The sequence below is a fragment of the Heteronotia binoei genome, chromosome 7 (genome assembly GCF_032191835.1).
Source record: "Heteronotia binoei isolate CCM8104 ecotype False Entrance Well chromosome 7, APGP_CSIRO_Hbin_v1, whole genome shotgun sequence".
Classification (NCBI taxonomy): Eukaryota; Metazoa; Chordata; class Lepidosauria; order Squamata; family Gekkonidae; genus Heteronotia; species Heteronotia binoei.
Window position 1 is genome coordinate 56,177,660 of NC_083229.1, and position 24,381 is coordinate 56,202,040.

Below are 24,381 nucleotides of genomic sequence, written 5' to 3' on the forward strand. Positions count from 1 at the left end.
TCCTAAACTTTTCAAGCCTGCACACACCTTTGGAATGCTTATGTGGGGTGGTAGGCCCAACTAAAAAATGGATGCCACAGTAGATAGAACCAATCACAAAACGACTGCTACAGGAAACAGGCAACCACAAAATGTCAGCATTGAGATTATTATTAGTAACTTTCAAATATTTCAGGCAGAAGCTCTGTTTAATAGCATACCTTTTAATCTACACAGCCAATCTGAAGCCCTGCTAGGCAAAAGCTGCACGTAGCCCTGTCCCCTTTCTAAAAGCATGCGGGTGCCATGAAAGGTGTTGGGCACCGCATTGGGGACCCCTGTTCTAGCAAGAAACTTGCCCGATGGAAAGAAGTTAGAACAGGGGTATCGAGCTCATTTGTTATGAGGGCTGGACTGACATAAGTGAGAGACCTTGTCGGTCCAGGCTATGTGTATCATAAAATGTAATGCCAGGTAGCAGAGATGTAAACTTTATAAAGGACACACACAAACACAATTAAAGATTTTGTATTTCTCCCATGTGATCAAGTGAACTGGGCAAAGGAAGCACTGACTATTTCCCTCCCTCCCCAGGGGATGAGGAGGGGCGAAGCCTCAGCCAATAGAAGGAAAAGAGACTTGGCTCTGCTGTGCAACTGAGAGAGCCTGGCAAAGCAAGCTCTCCCTCCCAAAGGGAGGAGCCTCAGTCAATGGAGAAAATAAAGGCTTTGCTCTGGAACTCCTGTGTGATTGAGTAAGCCTGGCAAAGCAAGCTGTGACACAGAAGGAAACAAGAGAGAGGGAGAAGAAAGCATACTTGTTTGCGAGCCTGATAGGAACCCTCTGGGGGCCTGATCCAGACCCAGGGCCACACGTTAGACACCCCTGAATTAGAATATGTTCACATGTGTGTAGGGGTTTGGTAACATATCCATCTCTACCTGATTCTGAAAAAAAGCTGTAGAAATCAATGTACAGCTGTTAGTGCCCCATGAGCAGTTGGACTCTAGTTCACATGTGAATGGTTTGACATATTTGGTATAGATAATGTTTCCATGTAAGTGTTTTATTTTAAAACAAGCTGATAGCATCATTTCACAGCTGTTTAGGAGTACTGTAAGGCAAACTGTCAGATTTGACTTATCCTTGTATAGTTCACACATGCCTGATCACATGTGGTAGTAAAAGGAAGCAGTAAAAGAAACTAGTTAAAAGTATAATAAAATAAGCATTCACACTTTGGATATTGAGCATTTCATGTTTTTACTTATGCATAGGGTAATATTAGTTTGTGCTTATAACTCTTGCTTGAACAGAACAGTTTTGCTAAGCTGGGAATTAGATTGCACCTAGACCCTCTGAATGCTCTGGGGGGTTAATAATTCTTTTTAGTTGAATACCACTTCACAGAACTTTTCAGCACAGGAAATATGAACACAAGAGAAGAAAATGGTAGATGATCTTCGTGGTCTCTGTGCATCACACCCATGGGGAGAAAGCGCACCTGCGCTGATCCGATCGGTACTTAACAAGCCAAGGATTTTCGCCCTCAGCTCCAGTGGGCATGCGCAAGAACCCCACCACGCATGCTCACAGAGTGGGCGGGACATCCCATCAGTTCTCTTCTGACCGCCGCGCTGATAGTTGATCTCCTCGCTCCGGCTGGTACTTTTATTTTCTTCCCCTTTCAAATAGCCACTTCTAATCCTATTTCTGCCTTTCATGTTATCTCAAAAGCAAATAATAACAAACAAACCTAGTGAGAGGGAGAAAAGTCGAAAACTTTACTCTCCTCAGCCCTTCGGATTCCCCCCCCCCTTTCCCCCCCTTCCCTGTTACAGAACAGCAATGGAGGCGGGCTTGCTTGCCGACTCAAGTGCTGGAGTCAAATTTCCCCTCCTGATTCGTTTCCTCCGCTCTCCCTGCCCAGAGGGACTCGCAGCATAGATCTTCACCAATCCTCCTAACAAGGAAAAAGCCAGCAATGTGCCTGTTCAAACTGCTTGAGTCGTCTCCCTAACTGATTCAATAGACTTCGATGTCTTCCAGCCTGGACAACACACGGCCCAACTCGCTATGGCTCTCCCCTTTTCGATGCCGACCGCTCTGACCTACGAGCATTCTGCTTGGCCAGTCTCGTGGGCACTGGAGCCAAAGCGCTCCCCCATACCGACGTTCGACCTTGAGGGCAGAGGCTCGTCGGCAGCGATGATGCTGACCCCCCCCTTTTTTAACCTTTCTCCACCGTCATCCTCGTTTTCACATGGGTTCTTTCTAGTCTTATAAAGACAGGCTGCAGGGGGCACACACCGTGTCCCAGCAGCTTTTTCTTGCTCTTGTTCTAAGGACCTCCCAGGTTGGCCCAGCAATATGCAACCTCCTTTAGGTACTGGATGCTTTACCATCCATCATACTACTGTTGGCAACAACGACCTGGCTGCTCTATTATTGGATCAATGCTAAATGCATCCGCACAATCCTCCAGAGCAGACTCACATGGCTCTGCCATCAGCACTGAATATCAGCATCTCTATCCATCCCCTGGCTGTTTTAATGCAGATCAAGCCTTGCCTACCTCCACGCTGTTTCTTTACCCTGAGCTTTATGGTCTCTGCCTTTACCATTAGATGACCCTAATTCCTATGGCAAATGCATGAAAGCATTAGACTATACCCTGACGCTTTCTCCTATCAACTTCAACCCTCGACCACTGCAATGGTGTTTAACATCATTTCACTTGGCATTTGCTGTTTTAGCACCCACCCACCCCCTTTCTAGCAGTAGTGCCATAAAGGACTAAGAAGTTTAAACTACACCAATCCTTCCTCCAAGTTCCTCTCTTTGGCCGGATCATACGTGTACGATACATGAACTGGGGACCGAACTAATTCAAAGGGGGCATGCTCTTGTCCTCACAACAACTCATCATCTGTAGTTGTTATTCCTGGATGCCAATCATGTCTTCGCTCTGCTGCCTCAGTCGGGCACTAGAACATATACTAAAGTTTTCCTGCTCAAGACAGTTGTTGTCCACTCTATTGCAGATACTACTTGGCATGAGTTGCTCAGGAGTATCACAACGCTCTGCAATCTGGGTCTGCCTCCAGGTTCTATGCCATCCGGAACACAGCCTAGAACAAACGACAATCCTAGCACCAACCATCTGAACTCTCTTAGAAGCAGGGTTCTGCCTCAGTACTAACCAACACCTTTTCTCTCTTACCTGAGAGAATGTAGTGCAGCTGCATCGGCTAACTGCCGGTTGAAGGCTCATATTAATACCAACTGTCCTCCTGGCAGAAGTCCCATTATTCCTGTTCAGGGACTAAGCTCTTCTACCCTTCCAAGTTTCCACCTTCCCTTTCAGCACTTCATGGTATCAAGAACAGGACTGGGAGGCCTCTGCCTCATCGGGATCCACAGAGCACTAGATGAAGAAGAGGATATTGGATTTATATCCCGCCCTCCACTCCGAAGAATCTCAGAGCAGCTCACAATCTCCTTTTATCTTCCTCCCCCACAACAGACACCCTGTGAGGTGAGTGGGGCTGGAAAGGACTCTCACAGCAGCTGTCCTTTCAAGGACAACCTCTGCCAGAGTTTTGGCTGACCCAAGGCACCTCCACTAGCAGGTGCAAGTGGAGGAGTGGGGAATCAAACCTGGTTCTCCCAGATAAGAGTCTGTGCACTTAACCACTACACCACACTGGCTCTCCAATTGACACTAGTACTAGTCCCTCTAGTACAATTTTAGCAGGACTGCCCTGCATGATATGCTCCTGCCAACTAACGTGAAGTAGGGATTGGCACCCCTAATTTACTGAGTGTGTATTCCCATTACATTTCGGTTGGACCACTTCACTTCCATTGGGCACTTGAAATCATCATGCATCCCTCGCAAACTATAACTCTCAACCTCCTCTGCTTCCTAGGTTTAACCACACTCCTGTAACTGTTGGTTGCTAACTAGAAAGAAAGAAAGAAAGAAAGAAAGAAAGAAAGAAAGAAAGAAAGAAAGAAAGAAAGAAAGAAAGAAAGAGAAAGAGAGAAAGAGAGAAAGAAATCCTTTAAACATGGCTCAGTCCACAGGGACAACCATGAATCCTAGCCTGTGGGGTCCACACACGTGCACACATCATACGGGGAGTGCAGAACTTGCTCTTTTGCGCATGTGCTCCAAACATGGTAAGAACACACAGTTTTCCATGTTGATCCTCGCTGGGCCTTATGGCCTCAACCACCTCGGTCCGAATGCTTACCAGCCTCCTCATGCATGTCCTACATTTCTGGAGTTCTGGTGCCTCAGATCTCTCTGACTCTTCAGAGACCCCTGTTGCTTCACCTCTCCGTACTGCCCGAACCATGGGATTGGTGCATAATGGGAGCTCTTCCTGTTTTTCGGGACATCTCTCCAACTCCCTATCCTTCCTTTTGGATCATTACAAACCAGTCTCTGATTCTGGAAGATGCACATGAATGATCCCGTGTCAAGAGTTTACCAGCCCTGACCTGGATAGCCCAGGCAAACCTGATTTCATCAGATCTCGGAAGCTAAGCAGGGCCAACCCTGTCAAGTGCTTGGATGGGAGACCTCCTTGGAATACCGAGGAGGCAGGGACAGGCTGTAGCAAGTCACTTATAACCTCCCGACTATGCCAACTACCACATCATTTTCTGGGAACGCTGGCGATAAGATCCACTACACACTTCCCTCAGCTATCACTTGCAGAGAGGTCTGTGTTCACCCTTGCATAAATGCCTCATCCCTCATCTTATAGCTGTCACAGATGGGCTATTGCCTGGATACTTGTACCCTAGTACTGGGAATGTGGACAGATGGTATGGACTTCCACTCTTCCCACAGGTCATCTGCCCACTTGCGGACCTGAACATAGAGGCAATTTCTTGACCCTGCAGGGCATCATCCCCTCATGTTGAGAGGTTTTTTCTCCACCCTCTGTTATGCCTCTGGGGTCGCTCGCCAATCGACAGCATCTAAGTAAGATAGGAAACATCAGCAATTCTACCCCAGAGCAGGAGTGGATACCAGATCTTGTCTCCTTTCCTGCGACACAGCCAATACCTCTACGTGTTCCCATGTGCACCTTGAAATTCCAGGGTAGCCAACAAAATCCTAAGCCATGCCCTCACTGCTCTAGGGCATCACTATGATGGCTTTGCCATCGCTACTTTCCTCTTCTGCATCATCTCGTCCCAGAGACTCCCCCTACTTTTCTTCCAAATATGGAACATCCTATTAGCATAATTGTGGGCTGCAGACTCAACTCCTCTTCGGTTGAACAGCCTCCTGGCCGTCTTGGCACACTGTACCTCCATTGATGGGTACTGGTCATCCTCACACTTTTCTATTACTCACTTCCTGAAGGCCACCTCGGCTTTCATCTTTATGCCAAATGACCTTGGCATCTGCCTTTCTCTTATCAATCCTGCCAGGGAACCTCTCCAAACCTCTGGCTACTGGTTCAATTCATTTCTTGTCATGGAGAGCAGCGTTATTGATGGCTGTCTCTCTCACTGGTTGGATAGCTGGACTACTGGCTCTATGTTATGATACCCTTTGTTTTCATGATGAGAATATACTTCTTCCCCACTCTCCAGCGGTATTCTTTCTCTTGGAAATAGAGTCTGAATTCCCTTTATAACTCTGACATCTCTTTTGCAAACATTCTTTTTGTAGGTTGGCAAATAAAGAAAGTCTCCTTTCTTTGGATATCAAAAGGGTCCTCCTTTTGTGTTCTTCATTCAACTCTAGAAACAATACTAATTTGTTCTTCTCCACAGTTTCTTCCAAGCTAAACTGTAAGATCTCAGAGACTTCCCGGAGGCCTAACAGGACATCCTGAGCCCTACTGTCCCTTACCATGGGTTGCCTCTTTACCTGCCTTGAGGTCACTCAACTAGGGCCTTAGCCATGTCTCTGCTGCACCAGGTGATCCACAGAGGTCTATACAACAGATCTACAGAGCTACGATCTAGGCCAGTCAGCATGCTGCTATGCCTCTACTGTCTATCTACACTTGTGTTTTTTCTAGTGTGCAATGTGCTTCTGCTGTCTGCTGTGTCTGAATGACCTCCAGCACCCTCCTCCAGCACTCTCCTCCAGACATAGGCCTAGCTTGCTAATCTCCCATGGGTGTGATGCACAGAGACCACAAAGAAGATAAACAGGTTGCTTACCTGTAACTGATGATCTTCGAGTAGTCATCTGTGCATTCACACTACCCACCCTCCTTCCCCACTGCTGTTGGTCCTTCGGCACTCCTTAGGATCATACAGCGGTCAGAAGGAACTGACGGGATGTCCGTGCCCACTCTGTGAGCACGCGTGGTGGGGTTCTTGCGCATGCCCACTGGAGCTGAGCGTGAAAATCCTTGACTTGTTAAGTACCGATCGGATCAGCGCAGGCGCGCTTTCTCCCCATGGGTGTGAATGCACAGATGACCACTCGAAGATCATCAGTTACAGGTAAGCAAACTGTTTTTACTTTGTAGACTGCATGCCTCCTGATGTTATGAATACTTCAACATGTATATACCAAACTCTGTTTATCTCTAGATTTTTCTTTTCATTTTTTGGATTAATCTTGCTTCTGTTTTTCATTTTACTATGTGCTACTGGATTTTGCTGGTCATATTCTAAATAAAAGACTCTCTTTTGTAGAGTCCTCTCTCTTCTGCCGCATCTAGCCGTGATTGATTATGCTGGCTTGTTAAATTCCTACTATAATGTATTTAGAAGCTGTCAGTTTGAAACTATAAAAATGGAGCTGAGAACAATGTAAACTTTTCTGGGTCCTCTTTGGAGAGGAACAGGGGTTTGAATGAAATAAAATTAAAAATGTTCCTCCTTCTATGGTCACATAAAACTTACATTACTGCTGGGAAATGGTATTGTATTAAAATTGTATTTTGAAAGTCAGTATGCATATCAGTGTGCCTCTGAAGTCAGAAGGAGCTAGCAGACCTTGGAACAACTCAGGGAAATTGTATCCAACACACTTCTCATTTATCTGTCTTGTGTTTGAGCAGTAAGACCCTTAGCAAAGAGACTAATTTTTCTTCTCAGGACTGTTAGGTTCCTAATACACATGTAGGTCTGTAGAGCATGCCTTTAGAAAGGTAGCATATACATTACCTAAACAAATAGGTGTTCTATAAATGCCAAGTGGATTTCTCCATCATGTGTGGGATCAAATGCAGAATCTTTATAAAAAGCTGTTATCTGTCATCTAAGCAAAGCACAATAAACAGCCTGGTTTTTGACAAGCATACATCCCAAAACCACATGGAGTGCTTGTATAGTGGGAACAGGGTGAAGAATGACTATGATGGTTCAGTATAAAATGGTTCATAATGATGGTTCAGTATAAAATGCAGCTTTCAGTTCTGGATAATGGCTGACCTCCCCCTCTTTCTCTGATTTTCTTTTGCTTATTCTGAGTGCTCACAATTGGTTGCAGAAAATGGAAAACTACTGGAAGCTTCAGATTAAAAAATATTCTGCAAATTTAAGTTGACACATTCAGCTTTATATTTGCTGATGTGCTATAATTTCCCTATATCATCAGAAAACACAAGGACATTCTGTGTATTATCTTTCAGCACTAATATTGAATACTTTAGACTCTGAATACCACAAGGATTTGTCAAGGTTGTTCAGGGTTTTGTGTTTTTTTGTAAATCCAAGGAGGTAATGCCCACTGGTTTACTTCCTCTGAATGTGTTTGGTTGTAGAAGCCTTTTATTTTTCTTTATTAAGGCTTGTTCTTCTGTACTTTTAATCAATTTTAGCTTTCAAAATGCTTTAATATCAATTTGCACTGAATAAATATTAATGTCACTATCCTATAATTTTGTGGCTCCCTTTTTTTTTTTTAAAAAAAAGTCAAGGTATATTGGTATTATACTTGTATATCTCAACTTGATGAAACTGCAAGAAAGTGGCAAATGTGTTTGAGTGAAAAATGACATATTAGGACAAAAAACGTACATATTGAAAGAATCTGAACTGGGAGTAACTAAAGAACGTGGTCTTGGGCTTGACTGGAGGATCACTCAGTGAAATAGCTACTCATTGTTTGGCTAGAGTAAAATGATATCTGTCTGCTTCCATGCTTGAATTTATTAGGACAGATTTTGAAATAATATGTATTGTGTGGTAATGCCTTTCTATAAATGTATGTTGCACAACATTTGAAATACTGTTCAAGATTTTTGTTTTCTCTCTCCTCTTTATCACCTCCCTATGTATCTTCTCTATGTATGCCCTAAGGGCAATTATAGTGATTATGAAGGACTGGAGTTCTTTTTGTATGAGAAAAGCATTAGATGCTTTTTATTGTAGAAATTTAAATGATTAAGGATCAAGTTAGAATGGATCTGTTTTTTTAAGTGTTAATTGTATGTGGGAGAGTTCATATATATCTTACCTTGCAGATGGGGGTGCAATTGCACTCTGTCCCTTATACTGCAGCCCCGGACTCATGCATGCTCCTGAAATTAACATGTTAAAAATTGAAAAATGCTCATTTAGCTTGGCTTTGGGTGAGCCCAGGTATAATTGCAGTAAATAGTTAAGGTTTTAACCTATCAACCCTGAGTGAGAGGGGATTGAAAGGAAATTCTTCAGTTGAGAGAGTCAGTTTGGAGTGGCAGTTGAGGACTGACAGTTAACAATGAGAAAGCAAAGCAGAGTGGGAGAGGATCAAGAAAGATCCCGAGATAGGGAAGTGGGAAGGTTAGCTCATCCCTGTCAAGACTGAGGGAAAACTCCCAGTGAAGGGGTCGGTGATCTGAGGGAAAGAGCTCCTAGAATATGAGAGATATTGCTAGCCAGTGGATAAAAAAGGAAACTGGAACTTGTATGAATGTTCCTGCCTTCACTGATTTTAGTGTCTATTAGTCCAAAAAGCTTATACTAGTTTATGTCAGAAAAAACTGCCAATAAATCTCTCCAAGTTTTAAAGATCTGTAGGAATAACAAACAACAAAGAAGAAAGATAAAATGGCTGCTTAGTGAAGAACAAAATAAAGGAAAATCCTGTGATGGAGGGTGAAATCCAGGCTAAAATGGCTCTCCCTTTCTTATCAATATAACTAATCGTTTACATGGCCCCATCTTCAGAAATTTAAATCCACAAATCAGAGTCATGTTGAGAGATGGGGTTCCACCTCCAAACTTGAGGTTTGCAGAAAATCCCAAACCTGAAAAAAACCCAGGAGGGATATAGAAACCCCCAAACAGAGAGCAGGCAGCCACATCCTCCACTGCCCACCACTGTGGAACTTGCACTGGAGGCAGGTGGGCAGGCCAGAAGGGTTTTGAGCCTCCACCACCAACCCTTCCAATGTCCCCAATTTGTTTCCAACCCAGCTACCTCTACTCCAAGACAGTGGTGCTAGAAGCTGGAGGGTGGGTGAGAAGAAGTGGGAGCCTAACTGCCCCCCTCCCGCCTCCATTGTTTGATAATGGCACATGAGAGTTAATGGTAAATCAAAACTAACTGTCTTTGTTTTCTCAGCATGTCATAGCAAAATCTCACTGCATATGTAGGTATAGTACAATATAATAAATACAAATAATTTAAAAATAGGTTCAAATATATATCAAGGAATGCATTTAATAAAGATAATGAAGGCCTTTCATGTATGAGTTGCCGGGGATTAATAGTGTCAGCATTTCAGCTATCAGAATTATTTAATGGTCTCACAACTATGAAAGGTGCAAACTCACAAATCCTGTGGGTTAGGTCCAGACTCAATTTTCCGGTGGCAGAATGGAAATTCCCTATTTTCCCTACAGCCCATTAAGCTCTGCAAAATTCTGTTCCTGGGAGATAAGGCACCTTGAAGAATGACAAAGGGAATCTTCAGGAGGAAGAAAAAATTAGTAGAAATTGCTGGTGTTGTCTGGAGCCAAACCTCTACCTAGAAACCTACTTTTTCTGTCTCTGCACATACCAATTTTTTTCATTTTCTGGTGTGCATGTAGATGGCACATATTAGGCTCATGAGTTTTTGGAACAGGAATTGAGTAGATCTTCTTTGTGGTCTCTGTGCATCACACTGATGGGATAAGGCGCCAGTGCCGATCTCGATCGGTAAACTTGAAAGCTGCGGATTTCCGTGCCGACATCCCAGTGCGCATGCCCAGAAGCTCCACTGCGCATGCCCACTGAGACGGGAGTGGACATCCCGCCAGTTCTTTTCTGACCGCCGCGCTGATCAGTCTATCTTTCCTTGCCTCGGTCGGTGAACTTTCTTTATTCATAGAATCTTGTTAGAATTGTAGTTGTTATAGTTAGTAGTAGTAGTTAGTTAGTTAGAATAGTTAGATTGTTATTTGTTTGGGGGAGAGCGGGGGCCTGAAGAACTTCCCGTGTTTTCCAAAAAAACCCCCTCCCCATTCCCTTCTGCCCCAACCCGTCCTTTCCTCCATCCTCGCATGGAAAGACGGTGGGGATTTTTCAGAAGGTGCTCTAAGTGTGGGAGTAAAATAGCCCCACCAGACGGGCATTCACTGTGTTTGCTGTGCCTCGGAGAGCTGCATAGAAGCAACTCCTGCTTGCATTGCGCCAAGTTCTCGAAGCAGACTAAGAAGAACAGAGTAGCAAGGCTTGCAGCAGCCCTCATGGAGCAGACACTTTTCCCTCGAAGGATGATCACAGAACGGGCCGAGCAGCCCATCGCTACCGCTGAACCATCGACGTCGACAGCGGTCGATACTGATCATCTCCCTTCTGACGCCAAGCACCCGGGCTCGGCTGTTATGTCGGAATCTTCCACGCCTGCTAAACGGCATGAGGAGGATAAGGGATCACATGTAGAGAAGAAAAAGAAGGTCAAGAGACTGGATAAGCCGAAACACAGCAAATCTGTCTCCCCAGCTTCTCCGACCTCTCCATCGGACCCGACGGCACCGATCGTCCCTCCACTGAAATTATTTGCCTCACCGGGTCGTCAGGCAAGCCCCCCGATCGCGTCGATGTTGACGGAACTAGTCATCTCCTCTGAGTCAGACCAGGAGATTGAGCTAGCGCAACACTCCGGTACCAACAGGAGTCCTTCGGATCGAGCCCGAAGTTTCCGATCTCGAAGCCCACTTCCTTGGTGTCGAGTGAAAGAACCATGGGATCGATCCCCGAGAAGCCGCTCTCCGCGACACTGAGAGGTCAATCTTTTGCCGCACCACCGCCCCCCTACTCAGATCCCCTGGGATCAGAGGCAGTGGCAGTACTTGTATGGAGCGTACCTCCTTCCCCTGGCTTCCTCCGTGTCAGATGGAGTGGGATCAGTCCTCTGAGGCATCCTATCAGTCCTGCACATCATACCGACCGCCAAGATGAGCTCCATTGGCTTCGGTATCGAAACCGCCCGATATTGAACAGACCAAACACCATCGGGAGCATGGTCAGCTGGTCTCTTCAGAAAGGGCGAAGATTGGCTCTGCGGACCCTGTATCACCCCCAGCTCCACACCTGTTTGAGCATTCCGACTCGCCGGACACGTCTCCTAGATCCCATGAAGGGTCTTCTAAAGAGGAGCAAGAGACATCCTCACTGGGGGAACCCTCCCCATCACAGAAGATTACAGAGGAGCAGCCTATTTCACCGTCGGAGGATTTAAAATCCTATGGAGACCTCATTAAGTGAATGGCCCAGTCGTTGTCTCTCACCACTGTCCAACCACAACCAGTCATCACAGATAATGTCTTCCACATAGTCCAGATGGACACATCCACCGCAGTAGCTTTACTCCTTACCAACGTCATGCTGCACACTGCAAAATCCTCGTGGGAAAAGCCGGTTTCCACACCTGTATTGTCTCGCCGGCTGGACCACATGTACCGCATTCAGGAGTCCAGTGCAGAATTCCTTTACAATCACCCTAAACCGAATTCTGTTGTGGTATCCTCGTCCTCCAAGGCGAAGAAGACTCACTCTACTCCCCCTGATAAGGAGGGGAAGAAGTTGGATAACATCGGAAGGAGGCTGTATTCAGCTGGGTCTCTGGGAGTCAAAATTGCCAACTACACAGCCTGTATGGGTTGATACCAATACGCCCTTTGGGATCAGGTTTCAAAGCTCCTGCCTAGCCTTCCGCAACAGAGCAGAAATGCTCTTAAGAAGATCCAAAAGGAGGGAATGACTCTGGCCAAGCAGCAGCTTAACTCAGCCAAACATTTGGGAGATACCTGTGCAAAGACCTTGACTACAGCCATCACCTTAAGACGCCATTCCTGGTTGTGTTCCACAGCCCTCCAACCAGATACTCAGGCCTACATTGAAGATTTGCCATTTGATGGCACCGGTCTTTTCAGCTCGACTACAGATACCGTGTTGCAGGAGATGGATAAGAGCATCAAGACGTCCAGAAATTTGGGGGTCTCTACACCTCGCTCTCAAACTAAGCGACAATGGCCAAAACCATGGAACAGGAAACCATATTCCAAATCTCTGGATCAACCCTGGCACCCTAAGCCTATGTCACCTTTCTCCAAGCCGCCGTATACGGCCAAGCCGAAATACTCTCCGCCTTCAACCCAGTCGTCTCGACAGAAGGGGCCCAAACAGCCTAAGCAGGGACTTTGACTGCCTTTTGGCCCTTCTCCCATTCCAGCCTTCCGCTATGGACCATACCCGCCTCTTTCCATTCTTTCAGGCATGGACCAAAATCACCTCAGATCAGTGGGTCCTCTGCATAATCAGGCGGGGTTATGTAATCGAGTTCTACCAGAATTCACCCACTCCCACTTTCGTCTCCACCAACCCCACAGACACCTTAAAAGAAGAAGTCCAATCCCTTCTTCTAAAGAACGCCATCGAACAGGTTCCTCCAAATCAAAGAGGTCTCGGCTTCTACTCCTGTTACTTCGCAGTTCCAAAACGGGATGGGGGTCTCCGTCCCCTCATGGACCTTCGAGCTCTGAATTTGTTTATCACCTACCACAAATTCAGAATGACCTCCTTGCCCAACGTTCTCCCTCTTCTCAATCGCGGAGATTGGATGGCTACGCTGGACCTAAAGGACGCGTATTTCCATATTTCCATCCATCCTTTCCACAGGAAGTTTCTACGTTTCACAATTGGAACAGACCATTTTCAGTACCATGCGCTGCCCTTTGGCCTCTCCACGGCCCCCAGGGTCTTCACCAAGACTATGGTGGTGATTGCAGCCCATTTACGTTTACGGGGTATAACCCTGTTTCCGTACATAGACGACTGGCTCCTGGTGGCAGGGTCAAGCAACACTCTGTTGCAGCACATCACCACCACCTTTCCTCTTTTTGCGGGAACATGGGCCTGCAGGTGAATCAGAAGAAATCGCATCTCCAGTCCTCTCAGAGGGTTCAGTTCATTGGTGCTATTCTGGACTCCCTTGCTTGCAGGGCTTTCCTCTCACCAAATCGGGCAGACGATATAATACATCTAGTCCGCTTGTTCCAGCGCAATCCAACGGTCACAGCCTGTCAAGTCCAGCGGCTTCTGGGTCTTATGGCTGCCACCACCTTGGTTCTGGTCTTCGCAAGGATGCGTATGAGAACCCTGCAGCTTTGGTTTCTAACGCACTTCAGTTGCAGTCGTGACCCTCCTTTGCGTCTATTGACCATTCCTCCAGAGATCCTGTCGTCCCTCACCTGGTGGGCACAGAAGCATCACTTGACGGAGGGTGCGCCCTTTCACAGAGAGTACCCGTCAGTTACAGTAACCTCGGATGCTTCTCTGTGGGGCTGGGGTGCGCATATGAACGGTCTATGTGTTGGGGACAGATGGCCCAGGTACCATGCGCACCACCACATAAATTTTTTAGAGCTTCTAGCGATTTTCCATGCAATCCAGTCATTTTTCAAGGGCAAGACGGTGGCCATCATGACAGACAACAGTACAGCGATGGCATATGTGAACAGACAGGGAGGTACGGTCTCCTGCAGACTCTGCCTGCTTGCCCTGAACATATGGGAGATGTGCATTTCGATGGGGGTGTCATTGGTGGCTACTCACCTTCCGGGAGACTTGAACGTCTGCACAGACTTCCTCAGTCGGGGGGGGGGGGGGGAGCCTCGCTTCACGAGTGGGAGCTCAATTGGGAGTTCCTGCAACCCATTTTCCATCGCTGGGTGATGCCCGTGCTGGATGTGTTTGCCGCCTGCAACAACAGAAAGTGCGCACTCTTCTGCTGCTGGGGAGGGGCGGATCCCTTGTCCCTCGGGGATGGTCTCCTCGTTCCGTGGAATCATCACTGAGTGTACATGTTTCCTCCTATCCCCTTAACCACTAGGGTGGTACAGAAGATCCTTGGGGAGGGACCGGTGGGCATCCTCGTGACACTATGGTGGCCCAGACAACATTGGCTCCCCCTAGTCCTTCGCCTCGCCAACGGAGTGTTTCACCACTTTCCCCAGGCCCCAGATCTCCTTCTTTCGCATGGAGGTCAGGTAGTACATCACGATGTTCCATATCTAAAGCCAACCGCCTGGTGCCTCCGGTGACTCCTCTCTCTGACAGAGCTAAATTCATCATGCTGAACAGCAGGAAACCTTCTAAACGAAAAGCTTACTCAAATAAGTGGTCGAAATTCGTTCAGTTTTCCTCTGGTTGTTCCCAGGATCCAGTTGTGGCAGGCTTGCCTACAATTTTTGATTTTCTGCTTTCCCTTTTGGATAAAGGATTAACAGTTTCATCGTTACGCGTTTATTTGGCGGCCATCTCGGCTTATCATTCCCAGCTTGATGGACTTTTTTACTCATCCTGATACTAAGCAGTTCCTTAAGGGTATTACTAGATTGTACCCGGCGGTGCGACAGCCTACTCCAGCTTGGGACTTATCTTTGGTTCTTCGGGCTCTGTCAGGAAGGCCCTTCGAACCGATGGCTGCTTGTTCTCTCCAATTGTTGTCTTGAAAGATGGCCTTCCTAGTAGCTATTACGTCTGCAAGATGGGTGGGTGAGCTTGCAGCTCTTCGATGTGACGCTCCTTATTTGTGTTTCATCAGTGAAGGTGTGATTCTTCGGCCTGATATCACCTTTCTCCCCAAGGTGGTGTCGTCATTTCAGTTGAACACGGAGATTTGCTTGCCGGTGTTCTTCCCTAATCCGGCTACTGACGCTGAGCGCAGGCTGCATGCCTTGGACTTTAAGAGGGCACTGGCGTTCTATCTACATCGCATGCACCCCTCTCGAAGGGATTCCAGACTTTTTGTTTCATATGCCCAGTCTTCTCTAGGGCAGAGGATTTCGTCTCAAAGACTGTCTAAGTGGATAACAGAAACCATTAGACTTTGTTATCTACTGAGTAAAAAGCCTCTCCCAGGACCCATTCGAGCTCACTCCACCCGAGCCATGGCGACTTCGGCAGCGTTTATGAAGTGTGTTCCGCTCCAGGACATCGACAGGGCTGCCACCTGGTCCTCTGCGCATACCTTCGTGAATCACTATGCGCTGGATTTACGTGTACACCGGGAGTCTTCGGTGGGCCGTGCGGTTCTGCAAACGATTTCCTGCTGATGGACCGTTGCACCCTCCTCCAGGTAGGATTTGGCTTGTTAATCTCCCATCAGTGTGATGCACAGAGACCACGAAGAAGATAAACAGGTTTCTTACCTGTAACTGATGATCTTCGAGTGGTCATCTGTGCAGTCACACTACCAGCCCTCCTTCCCCTCTGCGGACAGTCCATCTGTGGGCTGACGCAGCGGTCCGAAGGAACTGGCGGGATGTCCGCTCCCGTCTCAGTGGGCATGTGCATTGGGGCTTCTGGGCATGCGCACTGGGACGTCGGCATGGAAATCCACAGCTTTCAAGTTTCCCGATCGAGGTCGGTGCTGGAGCCTTATCCCATCAGTGTGACTGCACAGATGACCACTCGAAGATCATCAGTTACAGGTAAGAAACCTGTTTTTCTCAAAAGGAATTGCTCTTTGTAATGGATGTGTGTATGATAGATTCTGATGTGATGTTGATATCGTTCTAAATTTATGCCAGAATGTGCAGCATTAATTGTATCTTTATCAGTTTACTTTTTTTTCAACTGAGGAAAACACAAAGAATTCTTGTACTAGACCCTAAGAACTGATTGCTGCTGGATTTTCCCAAACATTAGATACATGATATTATGGGTAAACACATGAATATGCCTTAATCAGAACATTGTTCCCTCAAGGTCAGGATTTTCTATGTAGTGGCTTCTCAGCAAACGTTTTCACATCACCTACCACCTGGTCCATTTAGCTGAAGATGCTACTGAACCACAGTATATTTGCCAGCAAGTCTCAGTGATTGTGCAGTGATAAATGTTTGCTGTCCATTGCTCTTCTTCACACTCAAAGCACTTACCAAGCAGTGGCTTACTTGCAGAGCCACATAAAGTGTGAGTTCACTAGGATAAAGATGCATTGCTGCATCATTTCTTTGTAATCTATAATATTTTTTAAAAAATCAATCTGTACATTTCTGTTCTAGTTGTGAATATGCTCACATATGTTTATCATTTTCTGCTGTTAACATGCACTGCACTTGCCTTTTTGTAGTCCTACTCTCACCATGGCACATAGGAATCTGACTGGGAGTTGCAATGTCAACTGTGGCTGTAAAATCCATGAATATGAACCTGTCTGTGGATCAGATGGAATCACATATTTCAACCCTTGCCTGGCTGGCTGCATCAACAGTGGAAATCATACTGCAGGGGTGAGTTTGTCACTCAACTATCTACACATATGATGTGTGTTATTCTGTGAGAAAAACGTGTGTGAAGAGGGTCAGTGTGATGGTTCTCCATCACTTTCTTCTAGTGTAAGCAGTTCATTCTGACATTGCTCCCTGTGTGTTGGTTTATCAGAGCCTCATTTCAAAGTAACTGTCCCAGCCTTAACCAATAACATTTTTTAAAATCCTGGATGATGATGATGATGATGAAGAGGAGATTGGATTCATACCCCACCCTTCATGACCCAAAGGAGTCTCAGAGAGGCTTTCAATCTCCTTTCCCTTCCTTTCCCTGCAACAGAGGTAGGTGGAGCTGAGAGAGTTCTGACAGAAACTGCTCTTGAGAGGAACAGCTTTGTGAGAACTTGTGACGAACAGCTTTGTGAGAACTTGTGACGAACTTAAGGTCACATCAGCAGGTGCATGTGGAGGAATGGGGAATCAAACCTGGTTCTCCCAGACAAGAGTCTGTGCACTTAATCAATACACCAAACTGGCTCTCAAACAGAATGCAATACTTTGGTTTAAAGAGAGTGTGTCCTTTATCAGAGCAACTACTCATTTCTCTAAGAAATCCAGTTTTTCTGTTCCTACTAGCTTGTAGGGAAATTTCATGCTTTCAAATAAGGGCTTCTTAAACATCTTAAAATCTGCTTTTCAGAAAAGAGTGGACTTTTCCATATTATAAATATCTCAAAAGCATGGTATTCTTCTCAGAGCATGGTATGAGGATGCTCCCTCCCCTCAAGAGAACAGAACATTTGGATTTTTGAGTTGTGACTTATGCACATAATGGTGAACTTTTCAAGTCAAGCTTCCTTAATCAGATACACAGTAGTTCTAGTTGGTTCCTGTTGTCATGGATGGTATTGGTAGCTGGCTAGGAGGAAAAGAGATTGGATTTATATCTCATCCTTTACTACCTGAAGGAGTCTCAGAGTGGCTCACAATCTCCTTTCCCTTCCCCTCCCCACAACAGACACCCTGTGAGGTAGTTGGAGCTGAGAGGAGCTCTCCCAGAACTGCTCTTGAGCAGAACAGCTCTGTGAGAACTTGTGACTGACTCAAGGTCACACCAGCAGGTGCATGTGGAGAAGTGGGGAATCAACCCAGTTCTCCCAGATAAGAGTCTGTGCAATTAACCACAATACCAAACTGGCTAAGTTTGGCAGCTGTTTAGATCCATACTCTACTGTGAGCAATTTAGCCCAGCACTTGTATCTTAGCTCTCTCTGGCACTGGGTCCAATCTGTTGGAAGTGGTATAATATTTTGTCTTCATCCTGGCCAGATCCTGAACCAACAGGGAGTGAGCTCTGAGTTTCCTCTGATGATGGAAAACTCTTTCTCCTCATTTCATTCATTATATTCTAATACTTTCCTAGATTAGTGGCTTCCTATATTCTAGTGCTTTTCTAGATTGTTGTTGTCAAACCTATCGGCTGCATTCAATACGGTCGACCACCATGACAGATGTTGGAAATGTAAGCACCATGAAGGTTCTTTTTTTCATATGTGGTGGACCTGTGAAAAAGCAAAAAAATTTTGGTGGATGATACAACAAGAAATTTCTAAAATTTTGGGTTATGACTTCAAGAAAGTGGCAGAGACCTTTCTGCTAGGATTACAAATAGAAAAATTTCCAAAAGAAGATAGGACTTTAATTTGGTATCTGCTCTCAGCTGCTAGGACATTGTATGCGCAGCTGTGGAAATAAGAAAAAATACCAGAGAAATGGGACTGGATTGTGAAAGTTTTATCGTGGAGCGAGATGGATAAATTAACAAGAACTTTGAGAGACTATGATCTGGAAGTGTTTAAAAAGGAGTGGAAGAAATTTAAAAAATATATAGAGTTAGAATGGAACGTAAAAAGACATTGGACAATCTTTTAATATGAATGAGAAGAAAAAGACAGTGTGTTTTGATGGGTTTGGGATACCTTTATATTTGGATTTAAATATATAACTTCGGGGTAAGTCTAATAACGGAGGGAGGGGGGATTGAAAATATCATATGGGTTAGGGATAGAAAAGATATAACTAAACATCGTAACCGTAGGTTATTAATGAATTGTTAAAATACAACATTGGAGGGAGGGGGGATTGAAATGTCATACGGATTAATATTGAGATAATTAAGAAATAACTAAGTTGTATAACCATATGATATCAATAAATTGTTAAAACACAATACGGTCGACCACCAGCTGCTGTCCCGCCGCCTCGCCGACGCAGGGATTCAGGGGCTGGCCTTGCAGTGGCTTTCCTCTTTCCTTGATGGTCGGGGACAAAGGGTGGCGATTGGGGGAGAACTATCCCAGAGACACCCACTTAATTGTGGGGTGCCTCAGGGGGCAGTCCTCTCCCCGATGTTTAACATCTACATGCGCCCTCTTGCCCAGATTGCCCGGAGATATAGGCTGGGTTGTCACCAGTATACTGATGACACCCAGCTCTATCTATTGATGGACAGCCAGACTGGCGATGTCCCTGAAAATCTGGACCTGGCGTTGCAAGCTGTGGCAGGTTGGCTTAGGCTGAGTGGGTTGAAGCTGAATCCAGCGAAGACAGAGGTCCTTTGCCTGGGCTGTGGCAGTCTGGGAGGGGAAATTCCCCTACCAGCTTTTGATGGTGCGCCACTGAAAGCAGTGCACAGGGTCAAGAGTCTGGGGGTGCTACTGGAGTCTTCTTTGACAATGGAAGCCCAGATAGCAGCCACAGCTAAATCCGCCTTTTTTCATCTTAGGCGGGCGAGGCAGTTGGCTCCCTTCCTAGAGCGTGATGACCTGGCAACAGTGATCTATGCAATGATCACCTCGAGGTTAGACTACTGTAATGCCCTCTACATGGGGCTGCTGCTGTGCCAAACCCGGAAACTACAGCTAGTGCAGAACGCGGCAGCCAGACTGTTAATGGGAACATATACAGCCTAGGCTGCGGGAACTGCACTGGCTGCCAATTGTGTACCGAGTTTGTTACAAGGTGCTGGTTATTACCTTTAAAGCCCTATATGGCCAAGGACCTGCCTACCTTATGGACCATCTCTCCCCATATGTAACCCAGAGAGTACTGAGATCTAGCTCACAAAATCTGCTGACAATCCCTGGGCCGCAGGAGGCCAAATTTAAAGTGACAAGGGAGCGGCCTTCTCGATTACAGCACCTCACTGGTGGAACCAGCTACCAGAAGAGGTGCGGGCCTTGCGGAGCCTAAATCAGTTCTGCCGGGCCTGCAAGACCATCCTCTTCCAGCTGGCCTTTTAATGTGGAACCATTGTATCATCAGCATAAAAACTATGTTTACACGCATATATTAAGACTGTAGCACCATATCATACTGTAGTCTTAAATTATTAGTTTAAATGCTGTTTTAAATGTAATTATATATTTAATTGATTGTTATGAAATTGGGTATTTTATTGCTGTATTATTGTAATATGTATTTATGTCATGTAAGCCGCCCTGAGCCTGCCTCAGCGGGGAGGGCGGGATATAAATTAAAAATTATTATTATTATTATAAATTTGTCTGAGTGCCCACTTGCCAAGCTGGAGCAAACCTCCCTGGTCTGCTTCAATATGATCTCGTTTCCCTGCTTGTGAACTGCTAGTCTGTGAATTGCCAAGTTTTTGTTCTCCTACACTGGTGAATCCGCCAGCATCTCATCATCCATCCAGCTTTAATATTGTCTAACCCAGGGGTCTCCAACGTGGTGCTCATGGCCACCATAGAACTCACAGGCACTCCCCTGACCTTTTCAGAAAATGGGCAAGGCTTTGGCTGCCCTTATAAAAGGGCTCTCCGTGGCTGTAACAACAGCCACAGTCCCTGGATGATCAGGAGGACTGGTAAGTAACCTGGTTTGTGGTTTAATTCCCCCCTGCAGGCTCCCCCCTTCTTTATTCACCAGTCTCTTTCTCCCTCTCTGCCAAGATTCCCTTAATTTTTTTTTATTATTCTCCTGTTGCTCTCTTGCAAGACTGAGAAGGGAAATTTCAAGTATCTGATGAAGGGAGCTTTGACTCTTGAAAGCTTTTACTGTGAAAATTTTTGGTTTCTAAGGTGCTACAGGACTTGAATCTAGCTCTTCTCAAGTATGAGATGGGCGGTAGTTGAATATGCGGCAGTCATATGGAGGGTGCAATTAGTGGGTGGGTGGGAGGGAAAAGGAGTTTAGACCTTTCTCTCCCTCTGAATTAGCATTACAAGACAAACACAGAACTGGGGAGCCCATGTAAACTTAGCTATAGTCAGTGTCACTTCCTAGTAAAAATGCAATCAAGAAATGCTGGTGTTTGATGCTCCTTCTCTTGCATTTCACAGATAAGGAATTATACTGAATGTGCCTGTGTTCAAAGTCGACAAGTTATCACACCACCTACGGTGGGACAGCGCAGCCAGCTAAGAGTGGTGATTGTCAAAACGTATCTCAATGAGAATGGTTATGCTGTGTCTGGAAAGTGTGATCGAACCTGCAATACGCTCATCCCATTCCTTGTTTTTCTCTTCATAGTTACACTTATCACAGCATGTGCCCAGCCATCTGCAATCATAGTAACACTCAGGTGAGAAGTGTCTGAATCACTGACTGTCACCTGCTATGCAGTCAGTGTCTATATCATCATCAGTTATTGGGCAAGTCATATTTAACTCTCCTGAGTTAAGGGTGGTGGTGGTTATTTGCACCCATTTTTCAGGCATATTTGGATACAAGAAGGAAATAGGAAGTACAGTGGGAATGAGTTCACAGTATGTGAATCCACTGAACAGTTTGTCTGAAAAACCTTTTGAGATCCTGGACTGATGGACTGTTCAATTTGACTACTGTACTTCAGCATGTATATCATAAATTGCTTTTTTTTAAAAAAAGCATTCACATTTCCAAATGTCTCCTTCTGGAAAAAATCTTACATATCATACAGAAGCCCTAAGCATTCTTGTCATGGCTGCTAAATTTTCAGTTTAGAAAAAGGACAACTAAGCAGAGGGTTGCTGAAAGTGGACAGAGAACTTTTTATCCCTGACCAGTAATATTTGAATTTGGGAGCTCCTAATAAAGTTGATTCTAAGCCATAGATTCAGGAAGAAATGAAGGAATTACTTTCTTTACTCAGGGCTTTCTTTGCAGAAAAAGCCCAGCAGGAACTCATTTGCATTTTAGGCAACACCCCCTGATATCACCATTATTTAACATAGGGGTTTTTTGTACGAAAAGCCTACTAGTGCCTCATTTGCATATTAGGCCACACCCCCTGATACCAAGCCAGCTGGAACTGCGTTCCTGTGCATTCCTGCTCAAATAAAGCCCCGACTTTACTTAATGAGTAATTTGTGAAATTCACAAGAGGATGTATTGAGTACAGATGGCTTTAGAAGGGGGTTAGGCAGATTGATGGAGAATAGGTCCATCAGTAGTTACTAGCCATAGTGAATAAAGGAAAACTGAAAACTAGAGCTAGAAGAGGTACTGGTCTCTGTTCCATTTGCTGGCCTTCCAAGTAAACTGGTTGGCCACTGTGTGAAACAGCTGCTTGGCTTGGTGAGCCACTGTTTTATGTAAAGCGTTTCATAGCTTTGTAAAAAGAAACTGTTCAGTACCAGACATTTTTGTTGTGCCAAACAGAACCCTAAACTGTCAGAGAAAATGAAGGAATGTCAAATATAAAAAATAACTTTCTTTTAAAGAGGGGAGTCAGTGATGAAGCTATGTATTTCTAGTCTGCCCTCCCTGTAAGGAGCTTAGAGTGGCATATGTGGTTCTCTCCTCCATTTTATCTTCACAACAACCTAGGTTAAGATGAGAGAGACTTTCATCCAAGGTCATTAAGTTTCATAGCAAATTGGGGTTTAAACCTGGGCCTTTTCATTCCTAGTTCAACACTCTTAACTACGTCATAAACTGATACATTATCTTTTTTGCCTATATGTTACATAGAAGGCCTCGGCTATACTCACCTCTTCTGGTATAATTGTATTAATCACGCTATTCAAGAGGGTTTTTTTAAACTTCAAAATGGAGAGAGGTGCTTAAGTTTTGTGATTTCTATTGGACAGGGTGCTAGGATGTGGATTTATTAGCCTGCCCTGAATTCTTTGAAGAGGGACAAATAAATTATTAGGAATAGAAGCAATACACCCATTTACTAAGGCAGGCTTTACAAGCCATTTTTCATTGTGGTTCCTCAGCTACAGATACATTTCTGTTAGCTCAGAGATTAATTTTCTATTGAACTGCCTTGGTGTCTGCTTTTGGAATATTTGTGGCATTTCAACAAATGTATTCATCCTGTTGGCTTATTCAAGCTGCTGGTGAAGTTTTTAAAAATTCAAGACAGATATTTTGCCGTTTCATTATCCTAGTTTAACTCTTTCTCTCTTGTGGTCTTTTCAGGTCAGTAGAAGATGGGGAGCGGCCTTTTGCCCTTGGGATGCAGTTTGTCTTGTTAAGAACCCTTGGTAAGTGCAGAGGCAAAATGCCATTTTAAGCAGTACTGAAGATACAAAAGCACATGAGAGAGGAGCACAATTAGATGCAGCATTAGGTTTAGTGCTCATTCAGATCAGTTGCTTAGTTAAAATTTGAATATATCCTTAATTTCTTGCCAAGTAGTTCACAAGCATCTTGCTCACAATGCCTCTTGTTCCTTTTCTGATGTTTGGAGCATTTTAGTTTTTACAGCACATGAACTGCTTTAACAAGATAGAGAGTCCAGTAGAGCCTTAGAACCAACAAGACTATCAGAGTATATAAGCTTTTTAAAGTCAAAGCGCCCTTTTAAGAAAGGATAGACTCATGTTACAATGCTGTACCTTGAGCCTCCTCTTGCTAACTCTTCTCCAATTCCAATTTATTTCAGCATACATTCCTACACCAATTTACTTTGGAGCAGTCATAGACACAACCTGCATGTTGTGGCAGCAGGAGTGTGGAGTGCAAGGTTCATGTTGGGAGTATGATGTGACGTCATTTCGTTTTGTCTATTTTGGACTAGCAGCGGGTCTCAAATGCTTGGGATTCTTGTTCATTTCCCTTGCCTGGTACTCACTGAAGTATAAAGAGGAGAAACTGCTAAGGCATAGGAGGAGGGCTTCGTCTATCCACACTGTGAGTGAGTTGGTGGCTAATGCTGGAATTCAGCAGAACTGTGCAAGGACTAGATCCTGCCCTACTTTTAGCTCTCGCAGTGAACGTACTGAAGATCTTGGTCTGAGCAGTGGAATGCAGTATGTAGCACAGACATATTCTGGACCCCTTTCAGAAGCAATAAATATCTGCATTGAAAAGACTGCAGAAGAAGCTGAGATATAAGCTGCAGTTTTTGGCAACAGCAAATTGCTTTGTAGGTAATTTATGTATGGCGCCTTCTGAAACACCTGTGCCTTCTCTTTCCTAATCTAATCTGCAAAAGATGATATAACACAGCATATTGCACAGAAAGAACTGTGACTCATCTGAGGGCTGGCTCCCTTAGACCAACCCAAGTTGCTCCTTCTTCCCTCAAAAAATTGAGTTTTAAAGTATTTGAGGACTTCTGTTGTGTCCTCTAAATCTTGACATGTTCAAATCAAGTGTTACAGCGGAAACAGCTCCTAAACTGTGAAAGGCTAAAGATGACTGTGATGAGATAAATTATTGTTTTGTTTTCAAGCACAACTAAACTCTGACTCTCTCACCTATGCA

At 45.1% G+C, this 24,381-nt stretch overlaps 1 protein-coding gene across 2 annotated transcripts in view; it reads left to right on the plus strand.

Annotated features, from left to right (window-relative positions):
- SLCO5A1 (solute carrier organic anion transporter family member 5A1) overlaps positions 1–24,381 on the plus strand; it is a 115,696-nt gene extending 91,315 nt beyond the window's left edge. For both annotated transcript variants that reach the window (XM_060243663.1, XM_060243664.1), the window contains 4 exons: positions 16,524–16,683; positions 21,024–21,265; positions 23,092–23,156; positions 23,558–24,381. In XM_060243663.1, the coding sequence (XP_060099646.1) occupies positions 16,524–16,683; positions 21,024–21,265; positions 23,092–23,156; positions 23,558–24,009 (919 nt within the window). In that variant the 3' untranslated portion in view covers positions 24,010–24,381. The remainder of the gene's footprint in view (positions 1–16,523; positions 16,684–21,023; positions 21,266–23,091; positions 23,157–23,557) is intronic.